Below are 24,808 nucleotides of genomic sequence, written 5' to 3'. Positions count from 1 at the left end.
GTACCAGTGTACATCCTCTGGTCTAGCCGGATTTGTAGAAGTGGGATCATGATAGTGGGGTGGGGAGGAAGCATTAAAGAACTAGAGGGAAGTTGTACATTTCATCATTGCTACCCTGCACCCTGACTGACTCGTCTCCTCCCTGTGACCCTTCTATAACAGGATGTCCAGTTGCCTACAAATGGTCTTTGAGTCCCCACTCCGCACTCCCCCTCATTCACAATTATATGATATATTTTGTTCTTTGATGCCTGATACCTGATCTCTTCAACACCTCCTGATCACACAGGCTGGTACGCTTTGTTGCTTCTGAGCTAGATGGCTGCTTGTTTATAAGGGAGACATCGGACTGTGTAAGACATAACAAAATAATAATAATTTCTAAATTATCAAGGGTTCATGAGGGAGGGGACAGGAGGGAGGGGGGAATGAGGAGCTGATACCAAGGGCTCAAGTAGAAAGAAAATGTTTTGAGAATGATGATGGCAACGAATGTACAAATGTGCTTGACACAGTGAATGTATGTGTGGATTGTGATGAGTTGTATGAGCCCCCAATAAAATTATTTTAAAATAATCGTTCTCCTCAGAGACCCCTCGTTTCTGTTGTACTCTCTTGAAGCAAGGGTGGTAGAAACTGAGAGCTACATCTCCTGGGGCTGGGCCGTCCTCTATTATAAGGGAACACGCTGGGAATTGCCCCGGGAGAGATGCACGCACCCGTGGTGGAACATCTAGGCCGGGACAGACCCCAGGGATCCCAGCAGAAAGTCTCATTCTGCCACCCTATTACACGTAGCTTGTGGCCAGGAGAAAAGCCACTTCCATGTCGCTGCTCCTGAGGATAGGAACAAAAGAGATGCATCGCATGCAACTTTTGAAAGAGCACTTTATTAGCCCCAAGAAGCAGCTGCCGTGATTCCGGACCTGGATGGGGACCAAGCCCTGGGGGTTCCCTCACAAAGGCACAAAAAGAGTCCAGCTTTTTTCTCTGCATCACTAGACCAGGATCGAAGTCGATGTCTCAGGAAAAACACCTCACCTGCTTGTCCCCTCAGTACAGGTTCGGGCAATGCGTTCTTGTCGGATATTAGATTCTCCTGCTCTCTGCCTACCTCACTGAGCAGGAAAATAAATCAAATCATCGTCCTAGCCTTTCAGATCAGGAAGGTTATGGACATTTAGCCATTGTTCGGGATCATCAAACAGGAACTTTCTGGTCACCAATCATAAAGGCCCCATCCTGGAGGGCCACCCACCAGTCTAGAGTGCAAAATAAGAACCCCCTGACTTTCTAGCTGCTTTAGTGAGAACTTTACATTCTAAAATGACCGCATTCCAAATCCATCCTCAATCTGACATTCCGGTTGTCAACCAGGAGCACAGAGTTGCGGCCTGCTGAATGAGAACCATTCAAACATTCTGGGTGACTAGCCAGGAATTCAGTATTCTAAAATGGAACAGACAAAACCACCGGAGCGCGGATAATAGGTCAGGGATTAAAAGTTCTGAATGTCAATCCCAACAGGAACCCAACAGTTAAGGTTACCAAGCCTGGCCCCGGCATTTGGGGTCAAAAGCACAAAGCTCCATCCTTGAGAACGTTGCTGCCTTGTCCCCTTAGAGCTCCGTGGATGGTCGTTCTGCGTTAGACGTGTCCTCCTGGCTGGGCTCGGGCACCCGGAAGGAAACATAGGGGCAGGTTTTGGTGTTGAGGCAGATGAGCTTCTTCAGTGTAGCAGTCTTGACAATGTTGAAACCTGTCTCCCCGCCAAATGTACTGGGCTTCCAATACTCCGGAGAGCAGATGGGGTTCCCTAGGAGTCCCTTGAGGGAAAAGGGAGCCCCGATTTCTATCATACTTTCCCCAAAGATGGAGTTCGGAAGACACTTCTCCAGAAGCAGCCCCGGGTAGAACTCCATAGCATTGATGTCACCATAGAGCTCCTGCAATTCCGCCGCCATCTCCTTCTCTCCTGAAAGAGACAGAAATTAGCCTCAAAGCCATGCAGCAGCCAGCATGGTCAATCGAAGTAGGGTACCTCCTCAGCCCTCTCTTACTGAGGACAGTAAGGGAGACCACAACAGCCATTTGAGCAGCTGGGCACATGAGCTAGCCTCTGGCAGACATTGGGAAAAACATACACAGACTCTCTTTCGGGGCTGGATGTCGGTAAGGAATGTGTTACAGAAGAGAGTCCAGGGGCTTGGATCTGCCCCCACACTATGGGACCTTGAACTAGTCACCTTACTGCTTTGACCCCTAATTACCTGATCATCATAACAGGAAGGAGGCTACCCCTTTTTGGATAGACTTCAGAACCGCATCTGAGTCCACACCTCTTCATTCTGTTGAAGCTCAGAAACCCAAAGAACTGGGCCAAGCTCACAGAGAGGTGCAGTGACAGCGTGTTTTTTTCTGCCACTTTGGACTTCGGGTCATATAAATTAAGGAATATGTGCTCTGAGGAGTGTAAAAAACTCGGCTGGTCCCAAGATCTCTCTCACTCTGTGGAACAGCATACAAGCTAACAGTTAGGGATCAAGTTTAAACAAATATTGAGCACTTCTTCAGGTCCAGCCTCCCTGGGGCATTAATGCAAAATCATAGACATGTCACATCCTACTCAGAATCCTTCAAAGATCCTTTGTTGTCTATGGCAAGCATCCCCCAAATTAGCCACGCAACACCTCGAGATCTCAAACATGCAGGTTTTTGTGCACCACCCAGCTTACTCCCAGAATCTTCATCTCTGGGATTTGGCGCTTTGATTCCGTTTCTGGAATGATTCCTGTGTAGCCGAGCCCTAAGTGGGCATTTAGGAAGCACTAGACAGAATAAGACATCCTGGATTATGTCATGCGTGGCTGCTAACCAACGCTGAGAGGTTTAACTTCATCCACAGGGGCATCGGGAGAAAGATTTGAACAGCCATCCACTGAAAACACTGTGTTGGCTTCTGACATGCATAGGGCCATCAGAAGATGGGGTGACTCCATGGAAACCGGTTAGGGTTTTGTTTGTTGAGGCATCATAAAACCCAAGTGTACACAATACGGCCCCCGTCACCTAAGCCCCATGTCTCTCCCTCACTGTATTTGACTCCTCCGAGGGTAAGCATCGTGTCCAGGAAACAGCTGCGCCGCTCACCTGTCAGCTCCTCGAAAGAGAGGTAGGGCTTCATGCCAAACCTCTTGCGGTACTCGTTAAAGGGCTGCAGCTGCAGCTCCCGAGATTCCTTGATGACCTCCACGGCCACGTGCAGGACGTGCTGCTCTAGGTTCCTGCCCCCACCAATCTGCCAAGAGATGAGCACAGATGTAGTCGGAAAGCCAGCCTCGGCTGTCCTGTAGTCTGAGGGAGGGCCTTAGGAAAAGAACGTCAGGCCCCATTTCCTCCCTGAGCTGGAAAAGAGAACATGGCTCAGCCCTGCAGACGTAAGGCTGGGGAGCTGGCCCTACGCTGCCACGGTCATACTCTCTCAGGGACCCCCCACAGAATCTGTTTTCCCAACTTGGAAGTGTTCGGTGGGGCTGGAGGAACCTCCCTAACAGTTCACACATTCACACCATTGCCCCTTTCTTTAGTTCCAGATGAAAGCCCCCCAGGTCCTGCGGAAGAAGTTTCTGGATCAATTAGGTTCAACAATGAAGACTCTGCCACCCAAGAGAAGGCCAGCATTGCCAAAGCCAAGAACCGAAGCTGAAGAGGTAGGAGCCCCAGCTCTAGAAATGAGAGACAGAAGGAGGTCTGCACCAACCAGTGATATGTAGAGAAAGAGGAGGGAATACTAGTTCGGGGTGCCAGGAGTTGGGGGAAATCAGATAAGAAATCCACTTTATGGCTCACCTAAAATGTTTTAGAACAGAGATCATTCATCTTCGGTGACTTTTAAAGATATATTTTTAATTTTCTTTTGATGTTATTAAAAATATGCAGAGCAAAACATACGAGGGGCTACAGAAAAGTCCGTGGAAAAATTCCATTGCTTTTCCATTCTATTTGTCCACAAACTCTTTAAAGCCCCTACCTACACCCATTCAACAGTTTCTATATCTGCAACTCAGTCGATCCGGTTACATTCTCTTTCTCCTTCACAGAGATGCAGAGCCCCTTAAACGTCTTACCTAATCTTCCAAGTGCTGCTGTCAATCTGATCCCCTGGAGACAGTCTTTACAAGAGCCTAATGCGAGCTGAGGGAAGCGAAACTATAGTTCGGTTCTAAGAAGGCGTCTTTGTTTACTCTTTAAAGATTAACTCAGGGCTACTTGTTGTCATTGTTATTGTCATAAATATATCTATCACCCAACTTTTGCAAGCTCAGACATGCAACCTATTGACAGCCATTAGAATAATTAGTTATGCAATCAATGCAATATTTCAATCATTGACCCCCAACCTTTCCCTCTCCCCACCCTGGTAACCGCTAACAAACTTCGATCTCCATGCATTTGCCCTTTCTTGTCTATTCATATAAGTTAGATCATGCAATATTTATCCTTTTATGATTGGCTTATTTCACAAATCATAATGTCTTCCCATAGTGTAGCATAAGTCAAGACTTTAGTACTCCTACTGAGTGGTATTACTTGTTTAGCTGTACTACGTTTTGTTTATCCATTCATCTGTTGGTGGGCATTTAGGCTGTTGCTACCATTTGGCCATCGCGAATAAGCCAGTCAGTGAACACTGGTATACAAGTCTCTGTTGGGGCATCTGTTTTCAAGTCTTTTGGTGCACACCTAGGAGTGAAATTGCTGGGTCATGTAGTAATTGTAATTTTCATATCTTGAGGCCCTGCTGCTCTACGTTCCACAGTGGCTTTACCATTTTGTATTGCGACCGGCAATGGGTAACACTCCAATTTCCCTGCATCATCACTAACATTTGTTATTATCTGAGGTTTGCTTCTCTTAAAACAAAAAACCTTACCCTTCCCAGTGAAAGCGAGCTGGTCTCTCACTGCGGTTTTGATTTTCATCTCTCTAATGGCCAATGAAGGAATCCAGGTGGGACGGGGGATAAGTATAGAGCTGCTAATCACAAGGTTAATGGTTCAAACTACCAACTGCTCCTTGGGAGAAAGACAAGGCTGTCTGCTCCTGTAAAACTTTACAGTCCCGGAAACCCGAATGAGCTAGTCTGCTCTGCCCTGGTTTAATTTGCACTGGATGGTGCCTGGCTGCCATTACTAAACACTTTGATCAACGGGGCTGCAATATGTCAGAATCCACTCAATGGCAGTGGCTTTGGGGCGTGAACGACTGGCTCTCAGTATCTTTTCAGATGTTCGGTGGCCATTTGAATGTCCTCATTAATGAAGTGTCTATTCAAGCTCTTTGCTTGAATAACCCAATTTTATGATTGGGTTAATATCCTTTTGTTGATAAGTTGTCCAAGTTTGGCATATATTTCAATTTTTAGGTTATTGTCTGCTATACAAGTATGGTTTTTGAAGACACTCTCCCAGCCAACAGCTGGCCTTTTCACTTTTTTGGTAAAGTCTTTTGATAAGCAAAAAGTTTTCATTTTTATGAGACTCTATTTCTTATTTTGTCTTTTACAGTGTGTGATTTTACTACTATATTAGATCACCTATTTGGGGAAGCGAGGCGTGACTGTTGCCCCTGGTTTTACTTTAAGAATTTTACGGCTTTACTTTGTACATTTAGGTCCTTAGTCCATTTGGCATTTGTTTCTGTACACGGTGTGAGGCATGGATACCTAATACATGGAGTAAACTTCTCCTATCTTTCTGCACGTGGAAATTCCATTTTCTGTACCGTTGATTAAAAATACACTCTTACCCCATCAAATGAACTTAGCACCCTTGTCAAAAATTACTTGACCATAGATGTGTGGGTTTATTTCTGGACATTCAATCCTAGTTCATTGGGATGGCGAGATGCCATCTGGCATAGTCCCTGGAAATAGACATCAGGCTTGGTAAAGTGGAGGGGCAGCAGCCAGAGGCAGACCCTCAATGAGACGGACTGACACAGCGGCTGCAACCCTGGGCTCAGCATAGCAACTGTGAGAATGGCACGGCATCAGGCGGTGCTGCGTTCTGCTGTACATCGGGTCGCAGTGAGTCAGGACGAGCTAGACAATACCTAACAACAATACGTATCGGTTGTTATACCAGCAACAAGCTGCTTTTATGACGATATCTGTGTCCTTGCTGTTAGGTGCCACTGAGGGGCTTCTAACTCAATAGCTACCCTGTGTCCAGCAGAACGAAACACTACCTGATGCCATCTTCCCAATAACCATTATAGTTGAGCCCACGGTTGCGCACACGGTGTCATTCCATCTCTAAGCCTACTGTACCAAGCATGATGTTCATCTCCACAGACTGGTCCCTCCAGATGACACATCCAAAGTATGCGAGATGTGAAGTTTTACCATCCTTGCTCCTAAAGAGCATTCTGGCCACATTCTGGCTATATGTTTCTTCCCAAACATATTTGTTTGTTCCTCTGGAAGTCAATGGTGTATTCAATGTTTAATATTCTTCATCACCTGTGTAGTATTTTTTAAGAGCAGAAAGAGTGATGGCTCCTACTTTATTCTTCTCGTTCAACATTGCTTTAGCTATTAAGGGCCTCTTGCCATTCTATATAAGGTGAGGATTGTCTTTCCATTTCTGTAGAAGAAACTGTTGCAATTTTTGTCAAAATTACATAGAATCTATAGCTAGCTTTGCGTAGTAATAACAGCTTAAGACTGAAATCTTCAATTTATGAACATACAACATCTTTCCATTTATTTAAGTCTTCTCTGATCTCTTTCAGCAATGTTTCATAGTTTTTATTGTGTAAGTCCTTCGCAATCCTGGGTAGACGTATTCCTAGGTATTTGATTCTCTTAGATGTTATTGTGAATAAAATTATTTCCCTTTCAGATTCCCAACTGATTTTTGTTGGTTGACCTCGTACCCTGTAACTTTGCTAATTTTCTCTATTAGTCCTAGGATTTTTCTTGTGGGAGGTGGTCTTTTCAAGAATCTGTTCCTATTTATTTTCATTCTCTGTTGAGATTCAACAAAAAAATATTGAGCATCTAATATAAAAAGTGAAGCCCTAGGTACAAGGCACCACTAAGAAGACGGATGGAGTAGGAGCGTCACACACAAAGCATCAAGTCACTCCATTCAGACCAGACAAAGCCCATCATAGAACAGGGGGACGGCGACCTGTTCTTGCTCCTCTTTCTGCTAAGCTGCCCAGGAGAAGAAAGGCTGTAAGCTAGCAGGGATGGAGCTAACATTTTCCTAGAAAAATTATAATCTCTAAACCAATTTAAACTAAACTTGGAGTGTAATGCAAGTTGTTATAATATCCCTGGAAGCAAGAAAACATAGACTATAGCCTGGGTACCCTGGTGGGGAAAAGGAGACTTCAGAAGATTCTGGTTCAGAACAGTTTAGGCGCATGGGTTAAAGAAGACTCTATTGCTCAGAATGAGTGCGTAGGATTAAGGAAGGGTCGTGTTTGGGTAGAAAAGGTATAAGGTGATAGGAAAGCGGAAAAGCCCGGTTGGATGAAAATGTATGTGGGGGCCAAATAAGGAGAGGTTGTCACCATAGTGGCTCTACCATCTGCAAGCTGTAGATGTGACTTAAGTTGCATGTATGCAAAAACGGGGAAATGCAATAGCATCTGCCTCACAGCGGTGTGGTGCCAGGAGATAAAGTATGCAAAGCAGCTATTACAGTGGGGCCACATAGTAACCCCCAGGTCGTGAGCCTTGCGTGATGGTGATCAAGGTAACCCTGCTCTATCACTCTTCAGTCCCGTACCCTGGCGGCCTTGTGCCACATCATTTCCACACATATCATCAGGGGCATTCCTTGAAAATGTTTTGGAAACCACACCTCACCACACAAACACCACTATCTCTGTGCATCTGTGCCCCCACAGAGAACAGACGCCCAAACCAGTCTGCAGCTGCCCATGGGTGACACAATATGCTAAGTTCATTCAAATGACTGGGAGGAAACCAAAATCCAGATGGTGCCACAACTTCCTGGTAGGGCTTGAGAGGAGAAAGAAGCAAGGGTTAAGGACGAGGCTTATGGCATCAGAGAGCCAGGAGAAGGATCAGGGAGCTTCCGAGTCAGGAAAAAGGAATTCTTGGGAGGTAGCCGGTAAGACCCCCAAAAAGAGGCCTATGATTTAATAAGCACATACTATGTATGTACAGGCGCTTTCACATATATGACAGTACCCTGAACATCCTGGTCCTCGAATCACCTGCTCTCTGGCCGCTGGGCCTTGCCCATGGTGTCCTGGCTCTATCGCTGATGCTCTCTTCCCCAAAGGAAACCACTATCCCTACTTCAGATCTCGGCTCAGTTCCTTACCCATCATGTCACTTCCTAACCCATAGCCCCCAACCTGGATCAGAAGCCCCCACCCTGATCGCCCAGCACACCAGGCGCTCTTTGTACTATGCTTCCCCTCGTGGGTTTCTAATTTCAATGGCATCGAGAAAGTATTAACCATGTGCCCGTGCCTACCACACAGCAAGTGCTCAGAGGATCTTAGCAATTGCAAGGAAATGGTCCCTTTTTTGAGTATAGGTTGCAAGAGGCCCGGGGGTCTTGTTCACCACTATTTCCCCCAGGACCCGGAACAATGCCTGGCCTTGCTAAGTGGCTGAATGAACAGGAGAATGGCTGGAGGAAGGCTCCCAGTCAGCTCTCAGAGGTTGGCATCCGCTGCCTGTACAGAAGCAGCGCTGCCATGGGCACCCAGATCTGCCCCTGCTCGGAGCCCACAAGCCCTCCCAGGCTGCCCGGGACTTACCCGGCCAGCAGGCTGCCGAGAGAAGGCATCCACCAGAGCCTCGACCCCGTAGTCCACCAGCATGGAGGTGTTGAACAAGAACTGCTGATAGCTGTACTCCCGGGAGCCCACCCTGAAGGCGTCCGGCATGAGCGGGTGCCAGCGGTACAGCTGGTTGAACTCCACGGCTATGCGGTTGCGGTACTGGAACTGGACGCCGAAGAGCAGCTCTGGGTCGAACTTGAGCTGCAGGAAGTAGCCGCTCAGCTGCTGCACGTACTCCTCAATGACGATCTTGATGGTCTCCCCTGGGCAGGGGACGGGCGGGGAGAGGGGCGGCGGATGACATTGACTTAGACTCCCAGCTTGGGAATCAAGTCAGTGCCGGAAAGGTGTTGGCGTGATTTTTGCTTCCCGGTGGCCTGTTGTCCTTGCTGTCATGGTGAGTGAGATGTCATTGGAGTGGGCCATTTCTCACTCTGTCTTTTTTGTAACGTGATGTGAACGTGAAGGAGGAACAGCCCCCCAGGCACTTTCGCGCCCTCCCCCCCCCCCCCGCCCCCATCCTCACCCCCCAGTTCCAAAGGTGGCCCAGCTAGGCAGGGCATACAAAGGAAGGAGCCACGAACTACAGCTCATTAAAGAGGATGGAGAGGCCACAAAGTATGGAAAAGTAGAGGATTGACTTAGTGAGGCTTCTCAGCGTGCTGTCACCCTCGGAGGTTGGGGGGAGGGGAGGGGACTTTGAAGAAACCACTCAGAGAGGTGCTGCTGCCGCCAGGAGAAGAACACGGGAAACAACAAGAAGCCTCGGACACACGCAAGCCCGTGTGTCAAAGAACTGCGCTCCTGACCGGTGTCTCTGGGGGAATTCGAACTGCTCACCTTTTGGTTAGCAGCCAAGCCTTGGGCCATTTGTACAACCTAAGAACCCAAGAGGAAAACCTAGCTTGGAATATATTTTTAAACTCTGTTTCTTAGAGGTTTTTATATGCAAGAATGCCTAAGAAGAGATTTTGGTGGTGGGGGGGGGGTTTACCCCCCTTCTCTGCTTCTCAGTAGCCCATGACCATGTACAGAAGCAGGGGAGAAACAAATTGAGCAGCCCGCAACAAACTGAAAACCAGTCACCTAGATTGTTAATGAAGTGATATTTTGATCCATCAGTCACTGGAAAGAGTGGCCACTGGGTTTGAATCGTTAGACCTGGCCCCAACTCTGAACTCCACCGTGTCACTTAGTTTCTCTGAACTCCACTTCCCAAACTGTAAAATCTCTATAATCATAGAGCCTGCTTCAGAGAGTTGTTTATGAAGATGAGAGTTCACAGTCAAGGTCTCTAGACTGCTTGTCCCAGGGCCCCACATATAAGGAGTGGTGACGAGACATGTGCAGGCCAGCTAGAAAAAACAGTATCAGATGGAGGTGCAAGGGGTAATTCCCCACCCTATGCTCACACATCACAAAAGATATCTGCAACCTCTCTCCATTCCCAAGAGTCCTCTACCATAGCAATGAACTTCAGTGCAGGCAGACCTGGGCTCAAGCCTCCTCATGCTGAGTGACCTTGGAGACTTCACTGACCCTCTCTGAAGCTTCATTTCCCTGACAAGAACAATATCTGGCCCAGAGTCTCCTTGGATGTATTGGATGTCCTGGGAGTCGTCCCTACCTTGCTTCACAGCCTAGTCACCCTTGATTGTACTGGGCAGCCTCAAGCCACAGATTTCCCCCCACCTCCTCGAGTCAAGGTCTCCCAGTGCTGGGACTTCAGAACTAGCCTCTCTCCCTCTCCAGGCCATTCCTATGCCCAAAGCCTTACTCTTCCAGGCTCCAGTGAACCAGGCACTATAATTGGAGCCAGCCATGCCCAGTGACGGGTAACAGTGGGGGGAGAGGGTTACTGGTGACTCAGAAAGGACAGGACCTGGACAGGGATGTCAGAGGCCAAACTCCCAGGCAGGAAACCATCTGACATTTTAAGCTTCAGACTCACCAAAGGACACAAAAATATCCTGCTCGGAAATTATCCCAAAGCTCTTGATTTCCAGAAAGGCAGATACAAGCAGGGCAGGAAATGGGAAGATTCTCAAAGGCCGGGCAAGCTGGGAGTTGTCCCTACACGTGCTGGGAACATCACCTGGTGCAGTATCACAGAAATTGGGCATAGCTCATCAGATTTGCTATCAGTCTCCCAGCTCACAACCAGGTAATCTTGACGGTCCAGTTTCTGGAAGCCTGCTATCTCCTCCCACTCATTCTCAACAAATCTGTACAACTGTCAGTCTCCCCAGTGAGTGGATTTAGAGACTGAGGCCCCCCAAAGTGAAGGGCTCTGTGAAGATCGTACAGTTAGTCAGCACATCTTGGGGGAGCGCTCACGGCTGTCCAGGGCAGGGCACGTTGGGAGCTCTCACCTATGAGGATGAGGCGGGTGGTCTGGAAGAGCTGCTCGTCATCCCAGGTGGGGTGCTCGGCCTTCAGCAGGTCACACACACGGTTGTGCTCGCGCAGCCAGATTGTGGCGTAGAGCATGAGCCCCGGAAGCAGCCCAAACACCTCCTGGCCCACAGCCATCTGGTCCCGGGGTGAAATGCTCGCTGGATAACGCATCAACACAGGTGCTTCTTCCACCGACGGGGGATACATGTCTCCATTCAGTACCTATGGAGAGGGCCACCTGGTAACCTGGGACAGCAGGCCACCACTCCTGCCCACAACTCACACCTTTCTATTAGCTCACCCCTTCCTATTCCTACTTACAAACCCCCCCACCCCTAGCCCCAAGCAGGGATGCTGCCCACCCTCTTCTACCTCTTAGATCTCTTTTAAAATTGCACCCTTTCTCTCTGCCCCCACTACCATCATCTGCATCCCTCATCTCCTACCTGGATTCCTCTGAGTGGGCTTTCTACGCCCACTCCCACCCCACAGCAGCTCAAGCCTTTAAAAGAGGTTCATCTCGTACCATTCCCTGATGTCAACCCTTCCAGGTCCCCTCTCTGCTCAGGAAGAAACTCCAGTCTCTCCGAATCATTCTTATGCTCAACCAGTAGGTTCAGCAACACTTCCCTTCTTTTCCTCCAAGCTGCTTCCACCTGCAAGTCTTTGCACATGCACCCCCTCCCCCTGGGAAGCCCCTCCCCCTCTTTGCCTTCCAAACTCCTGCCCTCATCCTTCATGCAGGTCTCCGTTCCTTTGTAATGGTCCAGTGATGGCTCCCCGATCTCTGAACACTCTGGTGGCCCTGGGGCTTCTCCCTGGTAGCACTTGTCACAGGCATGATTCGTGATTTGGTCATTTCTTTATTTGCCCAATAACTACACAGAGTCTACTGTGAGCCCTAAAGCTTCATCAGGACACTTTTTGTTTCTGTTTGTTCCCATTGTGACGTCCAGTCTGGGAGCCGCTAGCCACCTAAGTCTCTTGAACACTTGAAAATGCAGCCAGTGTAAATAAAGAAAATAACTGCTCCTTTTATGTCATTTAAATCCCATTTTTTAGAAAACGGATGCTTTCGTTATCAGGAAACGCTCAGATATGTTCACAACAACTCAGGCACATGAATCTATTTCTCCTATGTAACTGTTATGAAATCAAAAGGCAGATCAAATATTTTGAATGGGTGCCCCCAGTTAACTATGATGTTTCCTGCGCTATCACCTGGGCCAAGCCCACTGTAGTGCCCAATCACTCCTGCGGAATGACTAAATAAATAAATGGAGCCTGGAAATGTCCACCTCCTCTTGAGCCTCAAAAATCCACTCCCCAGAATGAGATAAAAGGCCACATCTGCTCCTCATTGGCTTCTCGTGCCTGGGGACTTCTCCTAAGGTTTGACCATTGTCCCCAGATGGTCTCTCCTCCTAGTCCACTATTGGCTCCTGCCACTGACCATCTCAGGACAATGCCCAGGTTCCCTACAGTCTTTACCACGGGGACCATCGGAGGCCTTTCCCATCAACCCAATCCCAGATCCAACAGTACCTGGTATTTGAGCTTCCCATCCTTAAAGAGTCGCAGCTGATACTGACGTTCCAGGTTGTCTCCATAAATGTGGCCTAGGTCTACCTGAGGACAGAGAGGGGATACTCAGATGTCCTGGTCCTGGCCCATAGCAATGACCTGCTTGTGCCAAGCACTGAGAAATCCTGACCTGTCCCCTCCATCCCCCGCTCTCCAAGGAACTCACCCCGTGGCCCAAGGCCTTGGTGAAGCCAGGACCCATCTTTCCAGAAGTTTTGAAGAATTGGTGGGTGAAATGTTGTGCAAAAAAGGCAAACATGATATTGGTGCCCTGAGGATCAGGTATGAACTTCCTCCTGAGCAGGAAGCGATGGGCCAGGAGCTGGGCATCTGGCAACTGTTTCTTTCCTGGTTGGGGAGGTAGAAAGGAGCAGGAGTTGGCCACCTGTCTGGGCCTTCTGGGCTCCCCAGGCCAAACTGGCCCAAGCATGAAGCCCAGAGAGGCCGCTGCCAAGCCATGTATCACCCACCAGTTGCCCCCTGCACTTTCTTCTCTTCTAAGGACCTTAGAAGTATTTATGGGTGAAAATAGCATGACAACTAGAATTTGCGTTGTTGCTCCTCTGAAGAAAAATAAGGTGAGAAGGTGTAGAGGAAACGTCGTCATCGTTGTTGGCTGCCACCAAGTCAGTCCCCTGACTCACGGTGACCCCAAGCACAGCAGAGCAGAATGCTGACAAGTCCTGCAGCATCCTGAGGACGGGGAATGGGTCTGCAGGGTAAAGCCTGGGAACGGTGGCCCGGTATTAAAGTTGGGAGATGGGTATATAGGATGTCAGCAGACTGACTCTAACACATGTTTGAAATTTTCCCATTTTTAAAAAATGGTTCAAAAGAAACAAACCAACATGAACTTCCTGGCATTGGGGCAAGGTCGCCTGTGCTTGAACTTGGCTGTGCCATTGACTACATGTGTGCACACAGATAAGGCATTCCCTTTCTGAGCCTCCATCCCTGTAGCTGGAGAGCAGGCCACGTGGTGTCTATCTTATTCGCTGGCTTTGAGGGTGACATGAGAGAATGAAAACTATGGCAGCTGACTGGTGAGGGAGAATCTTTCAAAGCAAGGATCAACAAACATTTTCTACAAAAATCTCCACAATAAATATTTTAGACTTTGCAGGCCAACTACTCAACTCGGCAGGAAAAGAAGGCATAGACAAGATGTAAGCAAATGGATGTGCTGATGTTCCAAGAAAATATTCGGAAAAAGCAGGAGGCAATTAGATTTAGCATCATCGGGACCATAGTTTGCCACCTCTGCTTCCAATGATACCGGGCTCCCTGTGTCGGGGGTTAAGATGGGCATTAAGAGCATCAGCACTTGAGAGGCTTTCTTTGATCATATATGTGGTACCTGGGTCGGCACCCAATGCCATAGCAGAAAGGACCTGCAGAACTCCCTATGCTGGTAAAGGCATTCCCTGACAAAACTTCTTGTAAGGCTAATGTCAAATCTTCAACACTCATAGAACCTTCTTTGGGTCGGGAAGCTCAGCTGGATACCACTGGCAGGAAGGAGTATCAAGCACCCCCAAAGAGAACTCAACACAATGCCAGCTATCGGCAAATCAGTCCTACTTTTCAAATAGTAACTAAATATATACTGACCACCAGAATGGTAATCACGAGCTTCAGTCTGGAACTGTTGGGTAAGCATGGGAATAACCTCAGCGTCAGCTGTTTGAAACCACCAACAGCTGCTCTGCGAGGGAAAGATGAGGCTTTCTACTCCTGAGCAGCTGATGGTTTCGAACTTCTGCCCTTGTAGATAGCAGACTAATGCATAACCACTATACTACCAGGGATCCTTGAGACCAGTATTGGGTACTCCGGGTGAGTGTGTGTGTGTGTGTGTGTGTGTGTGTGTGTGTGTGTGTGTGTGTGTGTGTTCCTTATTTGTGTGTGTATACCCTATACTGGTGAAATATGTGAACCTGTTTACATTAGTAAAAACCAAGGACAGAGTTCAGACCAAGCAAACTTATTGCCAACCAACAGGACCCTGTAGGGCAAAGTAAAAGTACCCTTTGGGGTTTCCGGGGCTCTAACGCTTTACGGACTGATGCTGGGGCTGCAACAATGGGCTCTGACCGGGGATCGATTAGGAGGATGCAGGACCAGACAGTTCGGTGTGCATAAGGTCGCTATGAGTTAGAACTGCCTAAATGGCACCACACAACAATGATAACAAATCATTGACGGGAATACAAAGTCTCAGCTTTCTACCTTGGAGCTTCTGCTGGTTTTGAACAGTTGACCTTGTGTTTAGCAGTCCAACATGGGACCGACCAAGCGCCAGGGTTCTATAGCACAGAGTTAGCACAAAATACGTGGGACATTTGCTTTTCCTTCCCACTTTTCAAGTTGTCCCCACCCCAGCAGGGTCCCGGTCCTATCCATTCAGTACACAAGCTTCAGGCAATGTGACACAATGAAAACATGAAAGTACTAGTCTGACTCAACCAGCGGCTTTCTGGGTGACCTGAACCGAAAGGCACCCTTCAGTACCCTCTCCTGTCCTCGTTGTCCAAGGTTGACCTCCTCCCTGGTTCGGGATATATCCTTGCCCTGCCTTGGTCCACCCGTCTGCGAAATGGACCAGTAATTGTTCTTTTTTCCCCTTGGGTTGTGTTTTCCCCTAAAGAGAACAGTGCCTGTGACCCCTAAGCCCATCCACCCACCCTATCTCATTACCTTTGGTTCCCATGGGTGTCGGGCAGTCTCGGGGCACGGAAGGCAGAATACGGGTGTAATAGCTCACGTTGGAGAAGGACTCCCAGCTGATGTAGTCATGTGCTGAGTTGTAGGTTGGGGGGCTGGGGACAAGGTTGGAACGCACTGCAGAGGGTGAAAATGTGAGTGACAAGGGGGCTCCCAGCCTCAGTGACTTTCCCTTCCCTGCTCCCTCTTGAGTTGGGACTTGCCTCACCATGACCTAGCACCATCTCCCTACCCCTTGGCCTTATCAGATGCCGAAAATGGGCAGGATTTCTCCATCTGATTAGAGGAGAGCCTACCCCCCACCTACCTGTAAGTACCATGCGCATGAGCATATCCCGGATGAAGGTAGCATTGATAAACTCCCAGAACCAGCGCCCGTGGGTCAGCAGGAAATGGATGAAAGAGGGGCTAGGCCGCAGCGTCACCCGGAGCCAGGTCCACAGCTCAGCTGCAGGGTGATGGGAGACAGTCAGTTTGGGCCCTCTTGGCAGGACCAGGGTAGCCTGAGAGGAAGGTGAGAGCTAGGCAGGAAGGCCCGGGTGGGAGAGGGAAGACATATGGGGCAAGTGAGTAAGAATGGCTCCCTGGAAGTCATGCCACATGTCAGAGTCAGAACCGAAAATGAGGACAGGGGACAGGGACCAGGGTGGGGGCTGGCCAGTGAAGACTCCCTGCAGAGCCCAGAACTAGGATGAAGGATGTGCTGGGAGAGAGAGCTCGCTGGAGTTGTTCAGAGAGAGGGTCAGAATTAGAAAGAGAATGACAACAGGGCCAGGTGAGTGGGAGGAGGAACCCAGGAGCCAGGGGGCCAGTACGGGTGGGGCGTAAAGGGGGTAGGGGCTGAAGGCCCAGCTCACGGATGGTGCAGTTGGGGCCAGAGTAGCCCGTGCGGGTGCAGTCACAGTGGTAGAGATCCAGACCGAAGCGGACACAGACGCCCTGATGCTGGCAGGGATAGTAGCAACAGGGATTCACTGTGGGTGAGAAATGGGCATTAGAGACCGTAGGAAGGCCCCCAGACCCCCATCCTGCCCTGGGTGGGTAAATGCAGGACCAAAGGTGTGTATTCAAGTCCCAACTCTGCCCTTAGTCACCGAGTGACCCCTCTCTGGATGGCAGGGTCCCCTTAAGGACCCTCCCTCATGCCACAACAATCAGCACAGCACCCTAGCCCTGCCATTGCGGGCCACCTCTGGAGCTCCAACCTGGCCCCCCACAAGACCCAGGGGAAGTGCCCTCCCTCCCTGCTGCTGCCACAGGCCAGGGACAGCAGTCTCGACTCCAGGCAGTGGCCTCAAAGACTAGGAAACAACTGATAAGGGACTGCAGTATGGGCTTGAGGGCAGGGGCCATTCACTTCCTGTCAAGTCAGGGCTTAGCAGGAAGGGTTGGTTTTGTGGGGTTCCACAATGGGACAGGGGTGTGGGTCTCTCAGGTTGGGTGAGCACCTGGCCATTAGAACTGTGAGGTCTCGCTCCCACCCTGCCACCCCCACTTTGGCAGAAAAGAGAGGAAACGCAGGCACAGTAATTCCCACTTTGTAGATGGGGAAACTGAGACCAGGAAAGAAGGAAACCCAGCGAGTCCCCCCAGCCCCACTGCCTCGACCCCTCACGCACACCCTCTGCACTGACGCAGGTCAGCAATCAAGTTCAAAGCCTTCTATAGGTGTGGAGCAGAGGGTGAGTTTGAGGGGCTATGAATTAGCCTTAGTCCAAGTCAGGGGATGGAGGGGCTTTAGGGATCTGAAGAAAGTCAGGGGCTGAGGATCTCATGGGAGAGAAGCAGCTGGAACACCTCCTAAGTGAGTGGGCGAGCAGGTGGGACTCCAGCAGCAGCCTTCTGGCCTCATGGAGAAACCCCCACAAGGGAGTTCCTCCTCCTGTCTAACCCAGAGCTCACGGCCTCAGAGATTCCTCGAGCAACGCAGATGTGCTGGAGCTGATGTGGGTCCACCACGCAGTGCAGAGCCATCCCAAATGGCGTGGCCCCTTGGCCAAGGCCGAGAGCAGAGCCAGGGAGGGCTCCTGGTGGCAGGCTTCTTCCCCAGCTCTCCCCAGCCAGTGCCTGCGCCCTCTATAAACATACACATGCTTCCGGGTCTGGGCTCAGTGCCAGCAACACAGGGAACTTCTGTTCTCTGTAAACTGATTGTTGGGGGTCAAGAGGCTAATAGATGTGGGGAGAAACCTGGCATGAAATGGTCAGCTGTCTCAGGGACTCTGGTTCAGAGGACATAAGGTTGGGCAAAACCTGACTCCTTGGGTCTCTGTCACCTGACTTCACATCGTGGGGCTTTTCCTGGACAACAGGCTCCTTCCTCCCAGCCCCTACCTCAGAGAGGACCCGAGACACTACCCCTTCTCTCCCTCACACACACACACACGCACACGCACACACGCGCACACACACAGACACGCCTGGAAAATGACAAGAATCATGCCAACAGTTTTGCTTAAGCCTTGGTAGCTCCCCACAGCCCTGAAGTGGGCATCAGGGTGGCCCTGGCAAGGATACGGGAGGGCGAGACCAGCAGGAAGGCGGCAGGATGCACAGACCTTATCGGGCTGACTCAGGCAGCGCTGGCAGCCAGGACCAGGGGCAGAGGACCAAGTAAGCGAGGTGAGCCCAGTGTGGTGAGAGCACGGGGAATATCCACTACCGATGACTAAGTACGCCTGTGCTCATCCTGCTGGCTGGTCCTCCATCCCCATCAGGGATTGCCTACCGGATAAGAGGCTTTGGCTCTGTCACAAGGTGCCCTGGGGCTGGGAGAAACAAAGTGATGCCAGTCATACCTAGGAGCAGAACCTTGGGTGTTATGAACAAGAAAAGTGAACTGGTTCACTATGGATGACTGAGCATAAGGATGCCTTGCTTATTGGCTAATCTGCCCCTAACCTCAGGACCCCTGCCTCTCCTTCCCCCAGGCCCAGAAATGGAAGCTCAGGGTCATTCCCACAGCTGACGCCGGGATGGAGCCCCTCACAGCAAGGATTCCTCCCCCGTGGCTCAGCTCGCCGCCTTCATTCCTCCTCACAACACCCCCCACCTGCCTGACTCACTGCCTACTGCCCAGCTCCCCGCACCCCACACCTCACAAGGCCCTCTGTCATCAATGGTCCAGTCCTGCCAGTCACCGGGCACATGGACAAAGGCCCAGTTCTCCTCTGAGATCAGTAGAAAGGAGCCCCAGTGGCATTATGGTTAAGCACAGGACATGACAGCGAGTTGCAAGGTTGGTGGTTCGAACCCGCCCCCGAGCTTCATAAGAAAGGCTTGGCTAGCTGTTTCCCCAAAGCTCACAGCCGAGAAGTCCCTCTGAAGGTGATCCTGTCCTGTCCCCTGGGGGGTCAGTATGAGTCAGAGTCGACTCAAAAGCACCCACCACCGGCCGCCACCACAGGAAACCAAACTGCAAACTCACTGCGACTGAGGCTATTTCAGCTCATAAGGACTGTGTCGTTGGAGTGGAGCTGCCCCTGTCCGTTTCCAAGGCTACAAAGCCTTGTCCTTCTCCCTCAGATTGGCTGGTGCTTTTGAATAACTCATGGAATTTCTGAAGTTCCTCTCCTCCCTTAGCCCAAGGCTGAAAGGTCTTCAACTTTTAATGAGTCGGTTGCCCTTTCTGAATAAATTTCCTCCAAACCACTTACCCTCGGGACTGAGTCTCCACGTCTTACTTTCCCTAATACCCCTGCTCGCCCTCATGCTGGCCACAGACTCCAATGCTACCCCACTCCTCTCCCCTGTAAGCTCCCAAGAGATGGGGTCCTACCTTCCCTGCCCCTCTCCCATCGCCTCCCCTCCCTACCCCCAACTGTAGACTCTATGTGGGGCTCTGTGGTCCCACCGACCAACAATCTCCAACCAGGTCTGGGAGATACTCAGCTGCCTGAGGGGCCCATGTGTACTGGCCAGAGCACTACAGATACATGTTGAATTAATAAATTGAGTAAGGAAACGGATTGCTTCCAGCTTGGCCACAAAAACTTCCCTGCCCTCAGCAGCTCGCTCTGAAGTCTAGCATGAAGCCCTCCTGCTCTCCCTCCAGAGTCCTGCCCAAGCAGGAACCTGGAGCTGCCCAGATCCCCTTCCTACAGAGAGAAGGGAGGCGGCCGCCTCCCAGACCGGCAGTGTAGCTTTCCCTCTCTCCCTTCCTCCCTCCCTCCCTCCCTCCTCCCCGCCATTTTTCCATAAACATCAGCTGCCCCAGGACAGGAAAACTTCTCCCCAACAAGGACACCAGCTGCTGCTGAGGCCCCAGGAATGCCAGGGTGAGTGGAGAGGAGACTGGGTGTCGCCCTCTGGAGGATGAACTTGACCACAGCAGGACCAGGAAGGCAGGTTCTCACTCAAGAGTCTGAGATGCCTCCTACTGGTTGACCTGCTCAGCACCCCTCAGGAGGGCACATGACGAGGGGTACAGGCTCAGAGAAGGCAGGAGGCTTGCCCATGCCCCACTGCTCCCAAATGGCAGGGCCAAGGCTTAAGCACGCTTCTCTTCCCCATGATCCTAGAGGAGCTGGCGGAGGGAGGAAGAGGGACGGCCACCTGAATCTCCAGGGGGAAAAAAACTCCAGGTGAGGTATGTCTATCATCATTTCTTCAAGACTTGAACCTGAAAAATCCTGAATGAATAAAACCAAGACCCCAGAGGGATTGCCCGCCAACCCCTCCTACAACCCCAGCCTTGGGAGCTATTTGTACGGAAGGACATCGTTCAGTCTAGCCTACAGCCTGCATGCCTTCATGCCAGCCCAGTCCTGTGCTCAGCGGAGGGCAGAGTGAGCCTACAGAGTGAGCCACCAGGAAGGAGAAATGCAGAAATTCCGGTACTCGGTCTACTTCATCTTCAGTCCCAAAACCCAGCTCAGGACCAGGCACCAAACAAGTGCCCCTGACTCAAACACTAGAAAACCGGAGGCCTCCTTGCCACAGAGTAGATCCCGACGCATGGCATCCCCACATGCTTCAGAATAGATCTGCACTCCCTAGGATCTTCTAATGCTGCAACCATGCAGAGGCAATTCACCAGGCCTTTCTTCTGCGATACCACGGGGTGCATTCCTTCTGCCAACCTTCTTAGTGGAGCACAAACCAGGTGTGCCACCCCCCTGGGTGCTCACTCACTCACTCCCACTGCCATCCGACCGATGCCGCCTCTTAAGGACTATGAGTTCCCGAGACTGTGAACCAGGGGTCCTCAAACTTTTTAAACAGGGGGCCAGTTCACTGTCCCTCAGACCCATTGGAGGGCCGGACTAAAAAAAACTATGAACAAATTCCTATGCACACTGCACATATCTTATTTTGAAGTAAAAAAAACAAACCGGGCCAAAACACCCTATAGGCCAGATAAATGTCTTCAGTGGGCCGCATGGCTGTAGTTTGAGGACCCCTGTTGTGAACTCTTTATGGGAGTGGAAAGCCTCATCTTTCTCCCACGGAGCAGTTGCTGGTTTTGAACTGCTGACCTGGCGGTCAGCAGCTGCTCTTCATTGGCTGTGTGTCCTTGAACAAGACTCTACATTTGTTTTCCAGTCTATCTAGGGAAGCTCTGAGCACCCCTGTTCTGACATTCTGCCCCCTTCTTCCTTCAGTGAGAAGGATCAATCCTCCATGATTTCTATCACTATGCTGCTCACCCTCCCACACCCCATCAGCAAGAACTTACCACTTGCTCCCATGAAGTCCCCAAGATAGCCCAGTGGGGAAGATGATTAGCTGGCAGCCAAAGAGCATTCAAAGGCTCTGACAAGCCTGGCAGGGTCCAGCCTGGATACCCAGCTGAGTACGCACCGAAGACCAGCACCCCCACACCAGGCCTAGACAAGGGAGACCAGCAGCTGAAAGAGCCCAGCTGGACAGGAAGCCCCCTCCCAGCCCACAGACCCAGCTGCTGCTGCAGATAGGAGGCAGCAGGCAGTAAGCAACAGAGGGCCTTGGCATCGGCTGGGCTCCTGCCCCACATGCCAGGGTAATTGGTCTTCAGGCCTCTTACCTGGTACAGAGGGAGCTGTGTGCCCATCCCTAGCCCAGGGGAATGGTGCTAGGTCAAGTCCAGGAGATACAGGCGGTGAGCCTGGGCATCAAAGAGTCCCTGGTATGGCCTGGCACTCCAAGCTGGGCTCCAACTCCTCCCTGCAGCCCTCACCTCCTGGAGAACAGGCTTCCTCTGCCCTTCTAAGGGACAGCAACCAGGCGTTGGCTTCCTGAGGCAAAAGTTCAGGCAGCTTGGGCCTCGGCTCATCATCAAGTCCTGCAGTAAGCCAAACCTTCTGACCCGACATCCCACTTGTGATCTGCTCTGCCCTTGACCTTGCATTAGCTCCTTATGCTTCCTGGCCTCCAGTCTCATCCCCCTAAGGCATCTCTCTACCCTCACTCTCTCACTCCCCAGCACACTCACACTCCCCACGAAAGGCCAAGCTCCTTGCCCTGGCCTTCAAAAGCCCTTGTTGTCTTGACCTTACAAGTCACCCAGCCTCCTGTCTTATTCTCCCAAGCGCCCATCTTCCTCTCATTGTTCAGCCCTACGTGCCATGGTGCACTCACCACCCTCAGCGTTCACCACACACCCGTCTGCCCCCCTTGTTCAAGGGTTTCTTCTTGCATGACAGGCTGTTGGCATTGCTGTCTCCCCTATCAGACTTGAGCTCCTCCCTTTCTTTATCTCCAGGACCCAGCCTGAATCTGGCACAAAGCGAGCCCTAAGGAATGTTTGTGGACTGAAACAATTCCATTTAAACACTTACAATATAAAGGTAAGTGGGCAAGGCCAAACGGAAAAATGGCCCAGACCACACAGTTCCTAGGGTGCTCGGGATAGACAGAGGAAGCCAAACAGGGCTGGCCCCACATGCATGAAGGGCCAGGCTATGACTGGGCAGGGCCACAGAGGAAGTGCAGGGTAGATCCAGGGGCTGATAAGGGGTCAGGATCATATGGGCTGTCTGGGCAGCCTGGCTGGTCCCCAGCTCACTGGAGGTCTTAAACAAGTGGGTTCACACCGCTGGCTGTGGAGGCATTAAGACATAGATGCACACAACCTTGTTCTGACAACTGTGAAGTGATAGCCACACGGGTATCGCTTTTCTTCTGCCCCCAGACCAGACCACTGCTCAGACCCAAACCCTGGCCTGGAACACCCTCCCCTCTCTCTCTTGGCTTCCCCCAATGCTCCCCACCACCACTCAGCAGTCACATTCTCTCCTACAAGAAGCCTGGTTTCATTTTACAGAGAAGTGCCCCTATTACTACCTACCCCCTACACACACCACACCACACACACACACACACACACACACACACACACACACACGAAGCTCAGAGCAGAGGTTGGGTAGGTGAGGACTCCTTCACCTGCAACCTCCCAGGCAGGAGCCATGCAGCAGAGGCCGGGATCTAACATGCCTGGGCTCTCCCTGTCATCCTCAGGGGATGAAACCCCAAGGAGCCCAGGGTCCACTGAGGAGGGAGGGGTGTCAACTAGCTGCTGCACTCGGGTCTCCCCCTAGGTGCAAAAACCTTGCTTGCAAAGGTTGCAAATCCTGGCCCCACCATGGACAGGGTGAGCTTTGAGACATTCTTAAATTTCCCAGAGCCTCAGTTTCCTCAACTGCATAAGGTTTAACCTCTAGTATAGACCCAACTCCATAATTGTATTTACACACACACACACACACACACACACACACACACACACACACATACCACCTATCTGGTTATTTGGGGCTGCTTTTTGGGGGCCCTCACCAGGGGAGACCCATCTGCACTGGGGGTTGGGCGTCAGAATGAGTCCCCGCAAAATTAAAAGTTGAAGAGCCTAAGTTCTCTGAACCCACTTTGCCCTGGCGCCTCCTGCTTCCTCCGAAAGGGGCCCCCACGGAAACATGGGGTGGTGAGCCCCAGGCAGTTTAGACAACTGGGGGCCCAGCAAAAGTAGGGGGCAGTTCCTTCTTCCTCAGTTACTCCCTGCTGCGCCGTTCCTCCCGGAAAAGAACCCTTGATCGTGCCCCTCCAGTCTTAGAAACCACCCCCCAACTGCCTCCGCAGCCCGTTCCCCCTGCAGGACAGAAAAGGGAAGCTGGGCCCCACTGTCCAGGAGAGGAGAGAAGGGAGGAGGGCCAGGGACGGGGCGGGGGTCGGGTAGGGGGTCCCTGTGGCAAGGAGGGGACCACCTACCCGGCGCAGGCGCCTCGGAAGCTACTGCCAGGACCGGAGGCGTGGGCAGCAGCAGCAGGAGCAACGGGACCCGGAGCGAGAGACTCTGCCCTGCAGAGGGAGAGAGACAGGGTGCTGAGCCCGGCGGCATTCAAGCTTCACCGGGTCCCTGGGCGCGCCGGCCTCCCGGGCGGGACTCACAGCTCATGGCGCGCGGACGACTGGTGGGTGCCGGACGGCTGGTGTGTGCTGGACGCCGGGAGTGGACTCCGTGGTGCGTCTCCAACTCTGCCGGGGCTCTGGCCCGCTTGCCCGTCCCCTCCCCACCCAGCCCCTGGCTCCACCCCCGCCCCTCCCTCCAGCTGTCACCTCCACTGTCCACCGCCGCCGGGACACGTTATTAATTAGTTGCACGAGGGCCTAGAAGGAGCTTGCCGGGAATCCCTGAGTCGCGTCCGTTTGTAAGATTGGAAACTGAGGCTCAGTCTGGCTGGCTGGGAGGCAGGGGTCTAAGCCGCGCGCCCTGCCCTCCTACTGTAGAAAGGGGCAGAACAGCCAGGTCAGCACACCATCGGTCCCCTTCAAGAACCCGCAGGGCTGGACTGGCCCTGTGAAGCCACCGAACTCCACAGGTGGTTCTGCTGTCAGAACCTGGAGAACAGGCTCCAAGTCTGGGAGCTGTGGGTTACTCGCTGTGCCACCCGGGAAGGTACTTACCCTCTCTGGTACCTAGGGTTCGCATCTATACTCAACTTCCCCACCACACTCAGCTAGTGTTCGGTGCTCAGAGCCTGGAAGGTCTGGCAGGAGGGAGCAGAGGCCTCGTGCTGGCTCCCAGGCGGCATCCCCTGGCCCAGGGTGGCGACCATGCCAGGTTTAAGGGGAGATCTGCTAGGGAACACCTCTGCCTTTCCAGGCGGAATGAGCTGTTCCCGGGGTCCACTTGAACACAAGCTAACCAGAAGCTGCCTCCTACGGGGTAGACAGGGAGAGCAAAGGGGGCTCTAGCCCTCCCCTTGACCCCAGATCCAGCCCTCTAGTAACTGCCCCTACAGGGTGAGGAGGCTGGAGTCTTGGAAGGATCCGCACAAAAGGACGGGGT

At 51.5% G+C, this 24,808-nt stretch overlaps 1 protein-coding gene across 1 annotated transcript; it reads right to left on the bottom strand.

Moving 5' to 3' along the window:
* Positions 1-870: 870 nt before the first annotated feature.
* On the bottom strand, positions 871-23,976 carry PTGS1 (prostaglandin-endoperoxide synthase 1). The gene is made up of 11 exons (XM_075560447.1): positions 23,908-23,976; positions 23,728-23,817; positions 16,398-16,514; positions 15,848-15,988; positions 15,514-15,657; positions 12,983-13,164; positions 12,778-12,861; positions 11,208-11,454; positions 8,812-9,098; positions 3,151-3,298; positions 871-1,975 (listed from the first exon to the last, which is right to left on the bottom strand). The coding sequence occupies exons 1-11, from the start codon at positions 23,912-23,914 to the stop codon at positions 1,620-1,622; spliced, it is 1,803 nt and encodes a 600-aa protein (XP_075416562.1). The 5' UTR covers positions 23,915-23,976; the 3' UTR covers positions 871-1,619.
* Between the last annotated feature and the right edge of the window lie 832 nt (positions 23,977-24,808).

Source organism: Tenrec ecaudatus, chromosome 10 (assembly GCF_050624435.1).
Source record: "Tenrec ecaudatus isolate mTenEca1 chromosome 10, mTenEca1.hap1, whole genome shotgun sequence".
Classification (NCBI taxonomy): Eukaryota; Metazoa; Chordata; class Mammalia; order Afrosoricida; family Tenrecidae; genus Tenrec; species Tenrec ecaudatus.
Note: the sequence above shows the minus strand (reverse complement) of the source record. Positions and strands in the feature narration are given on the sequence as shown.

What these genes read in the sequence shown, in the direction of transcription:
- PTGS1 (XM_075560447.1), bottom strand. An exon ending in CCAAGGCCTTGGGCCACGGG is followed by an intron (nt 12,862 to 12,982) that starts GTGAGTTCCTTG and finishes CTCTGTCCTCAG; the next exon opens with GTAGACCTAGGCCACATTTA. An exon ending in CACCCGCCTCATCCTCATAG is followed by an intron (nt 9,099 to 11,207) that starts GTGAGAGCTCCC and finishes TCCCCTGCCCAG; the next exon opens with GGGAGACCATCAAGATCGTC.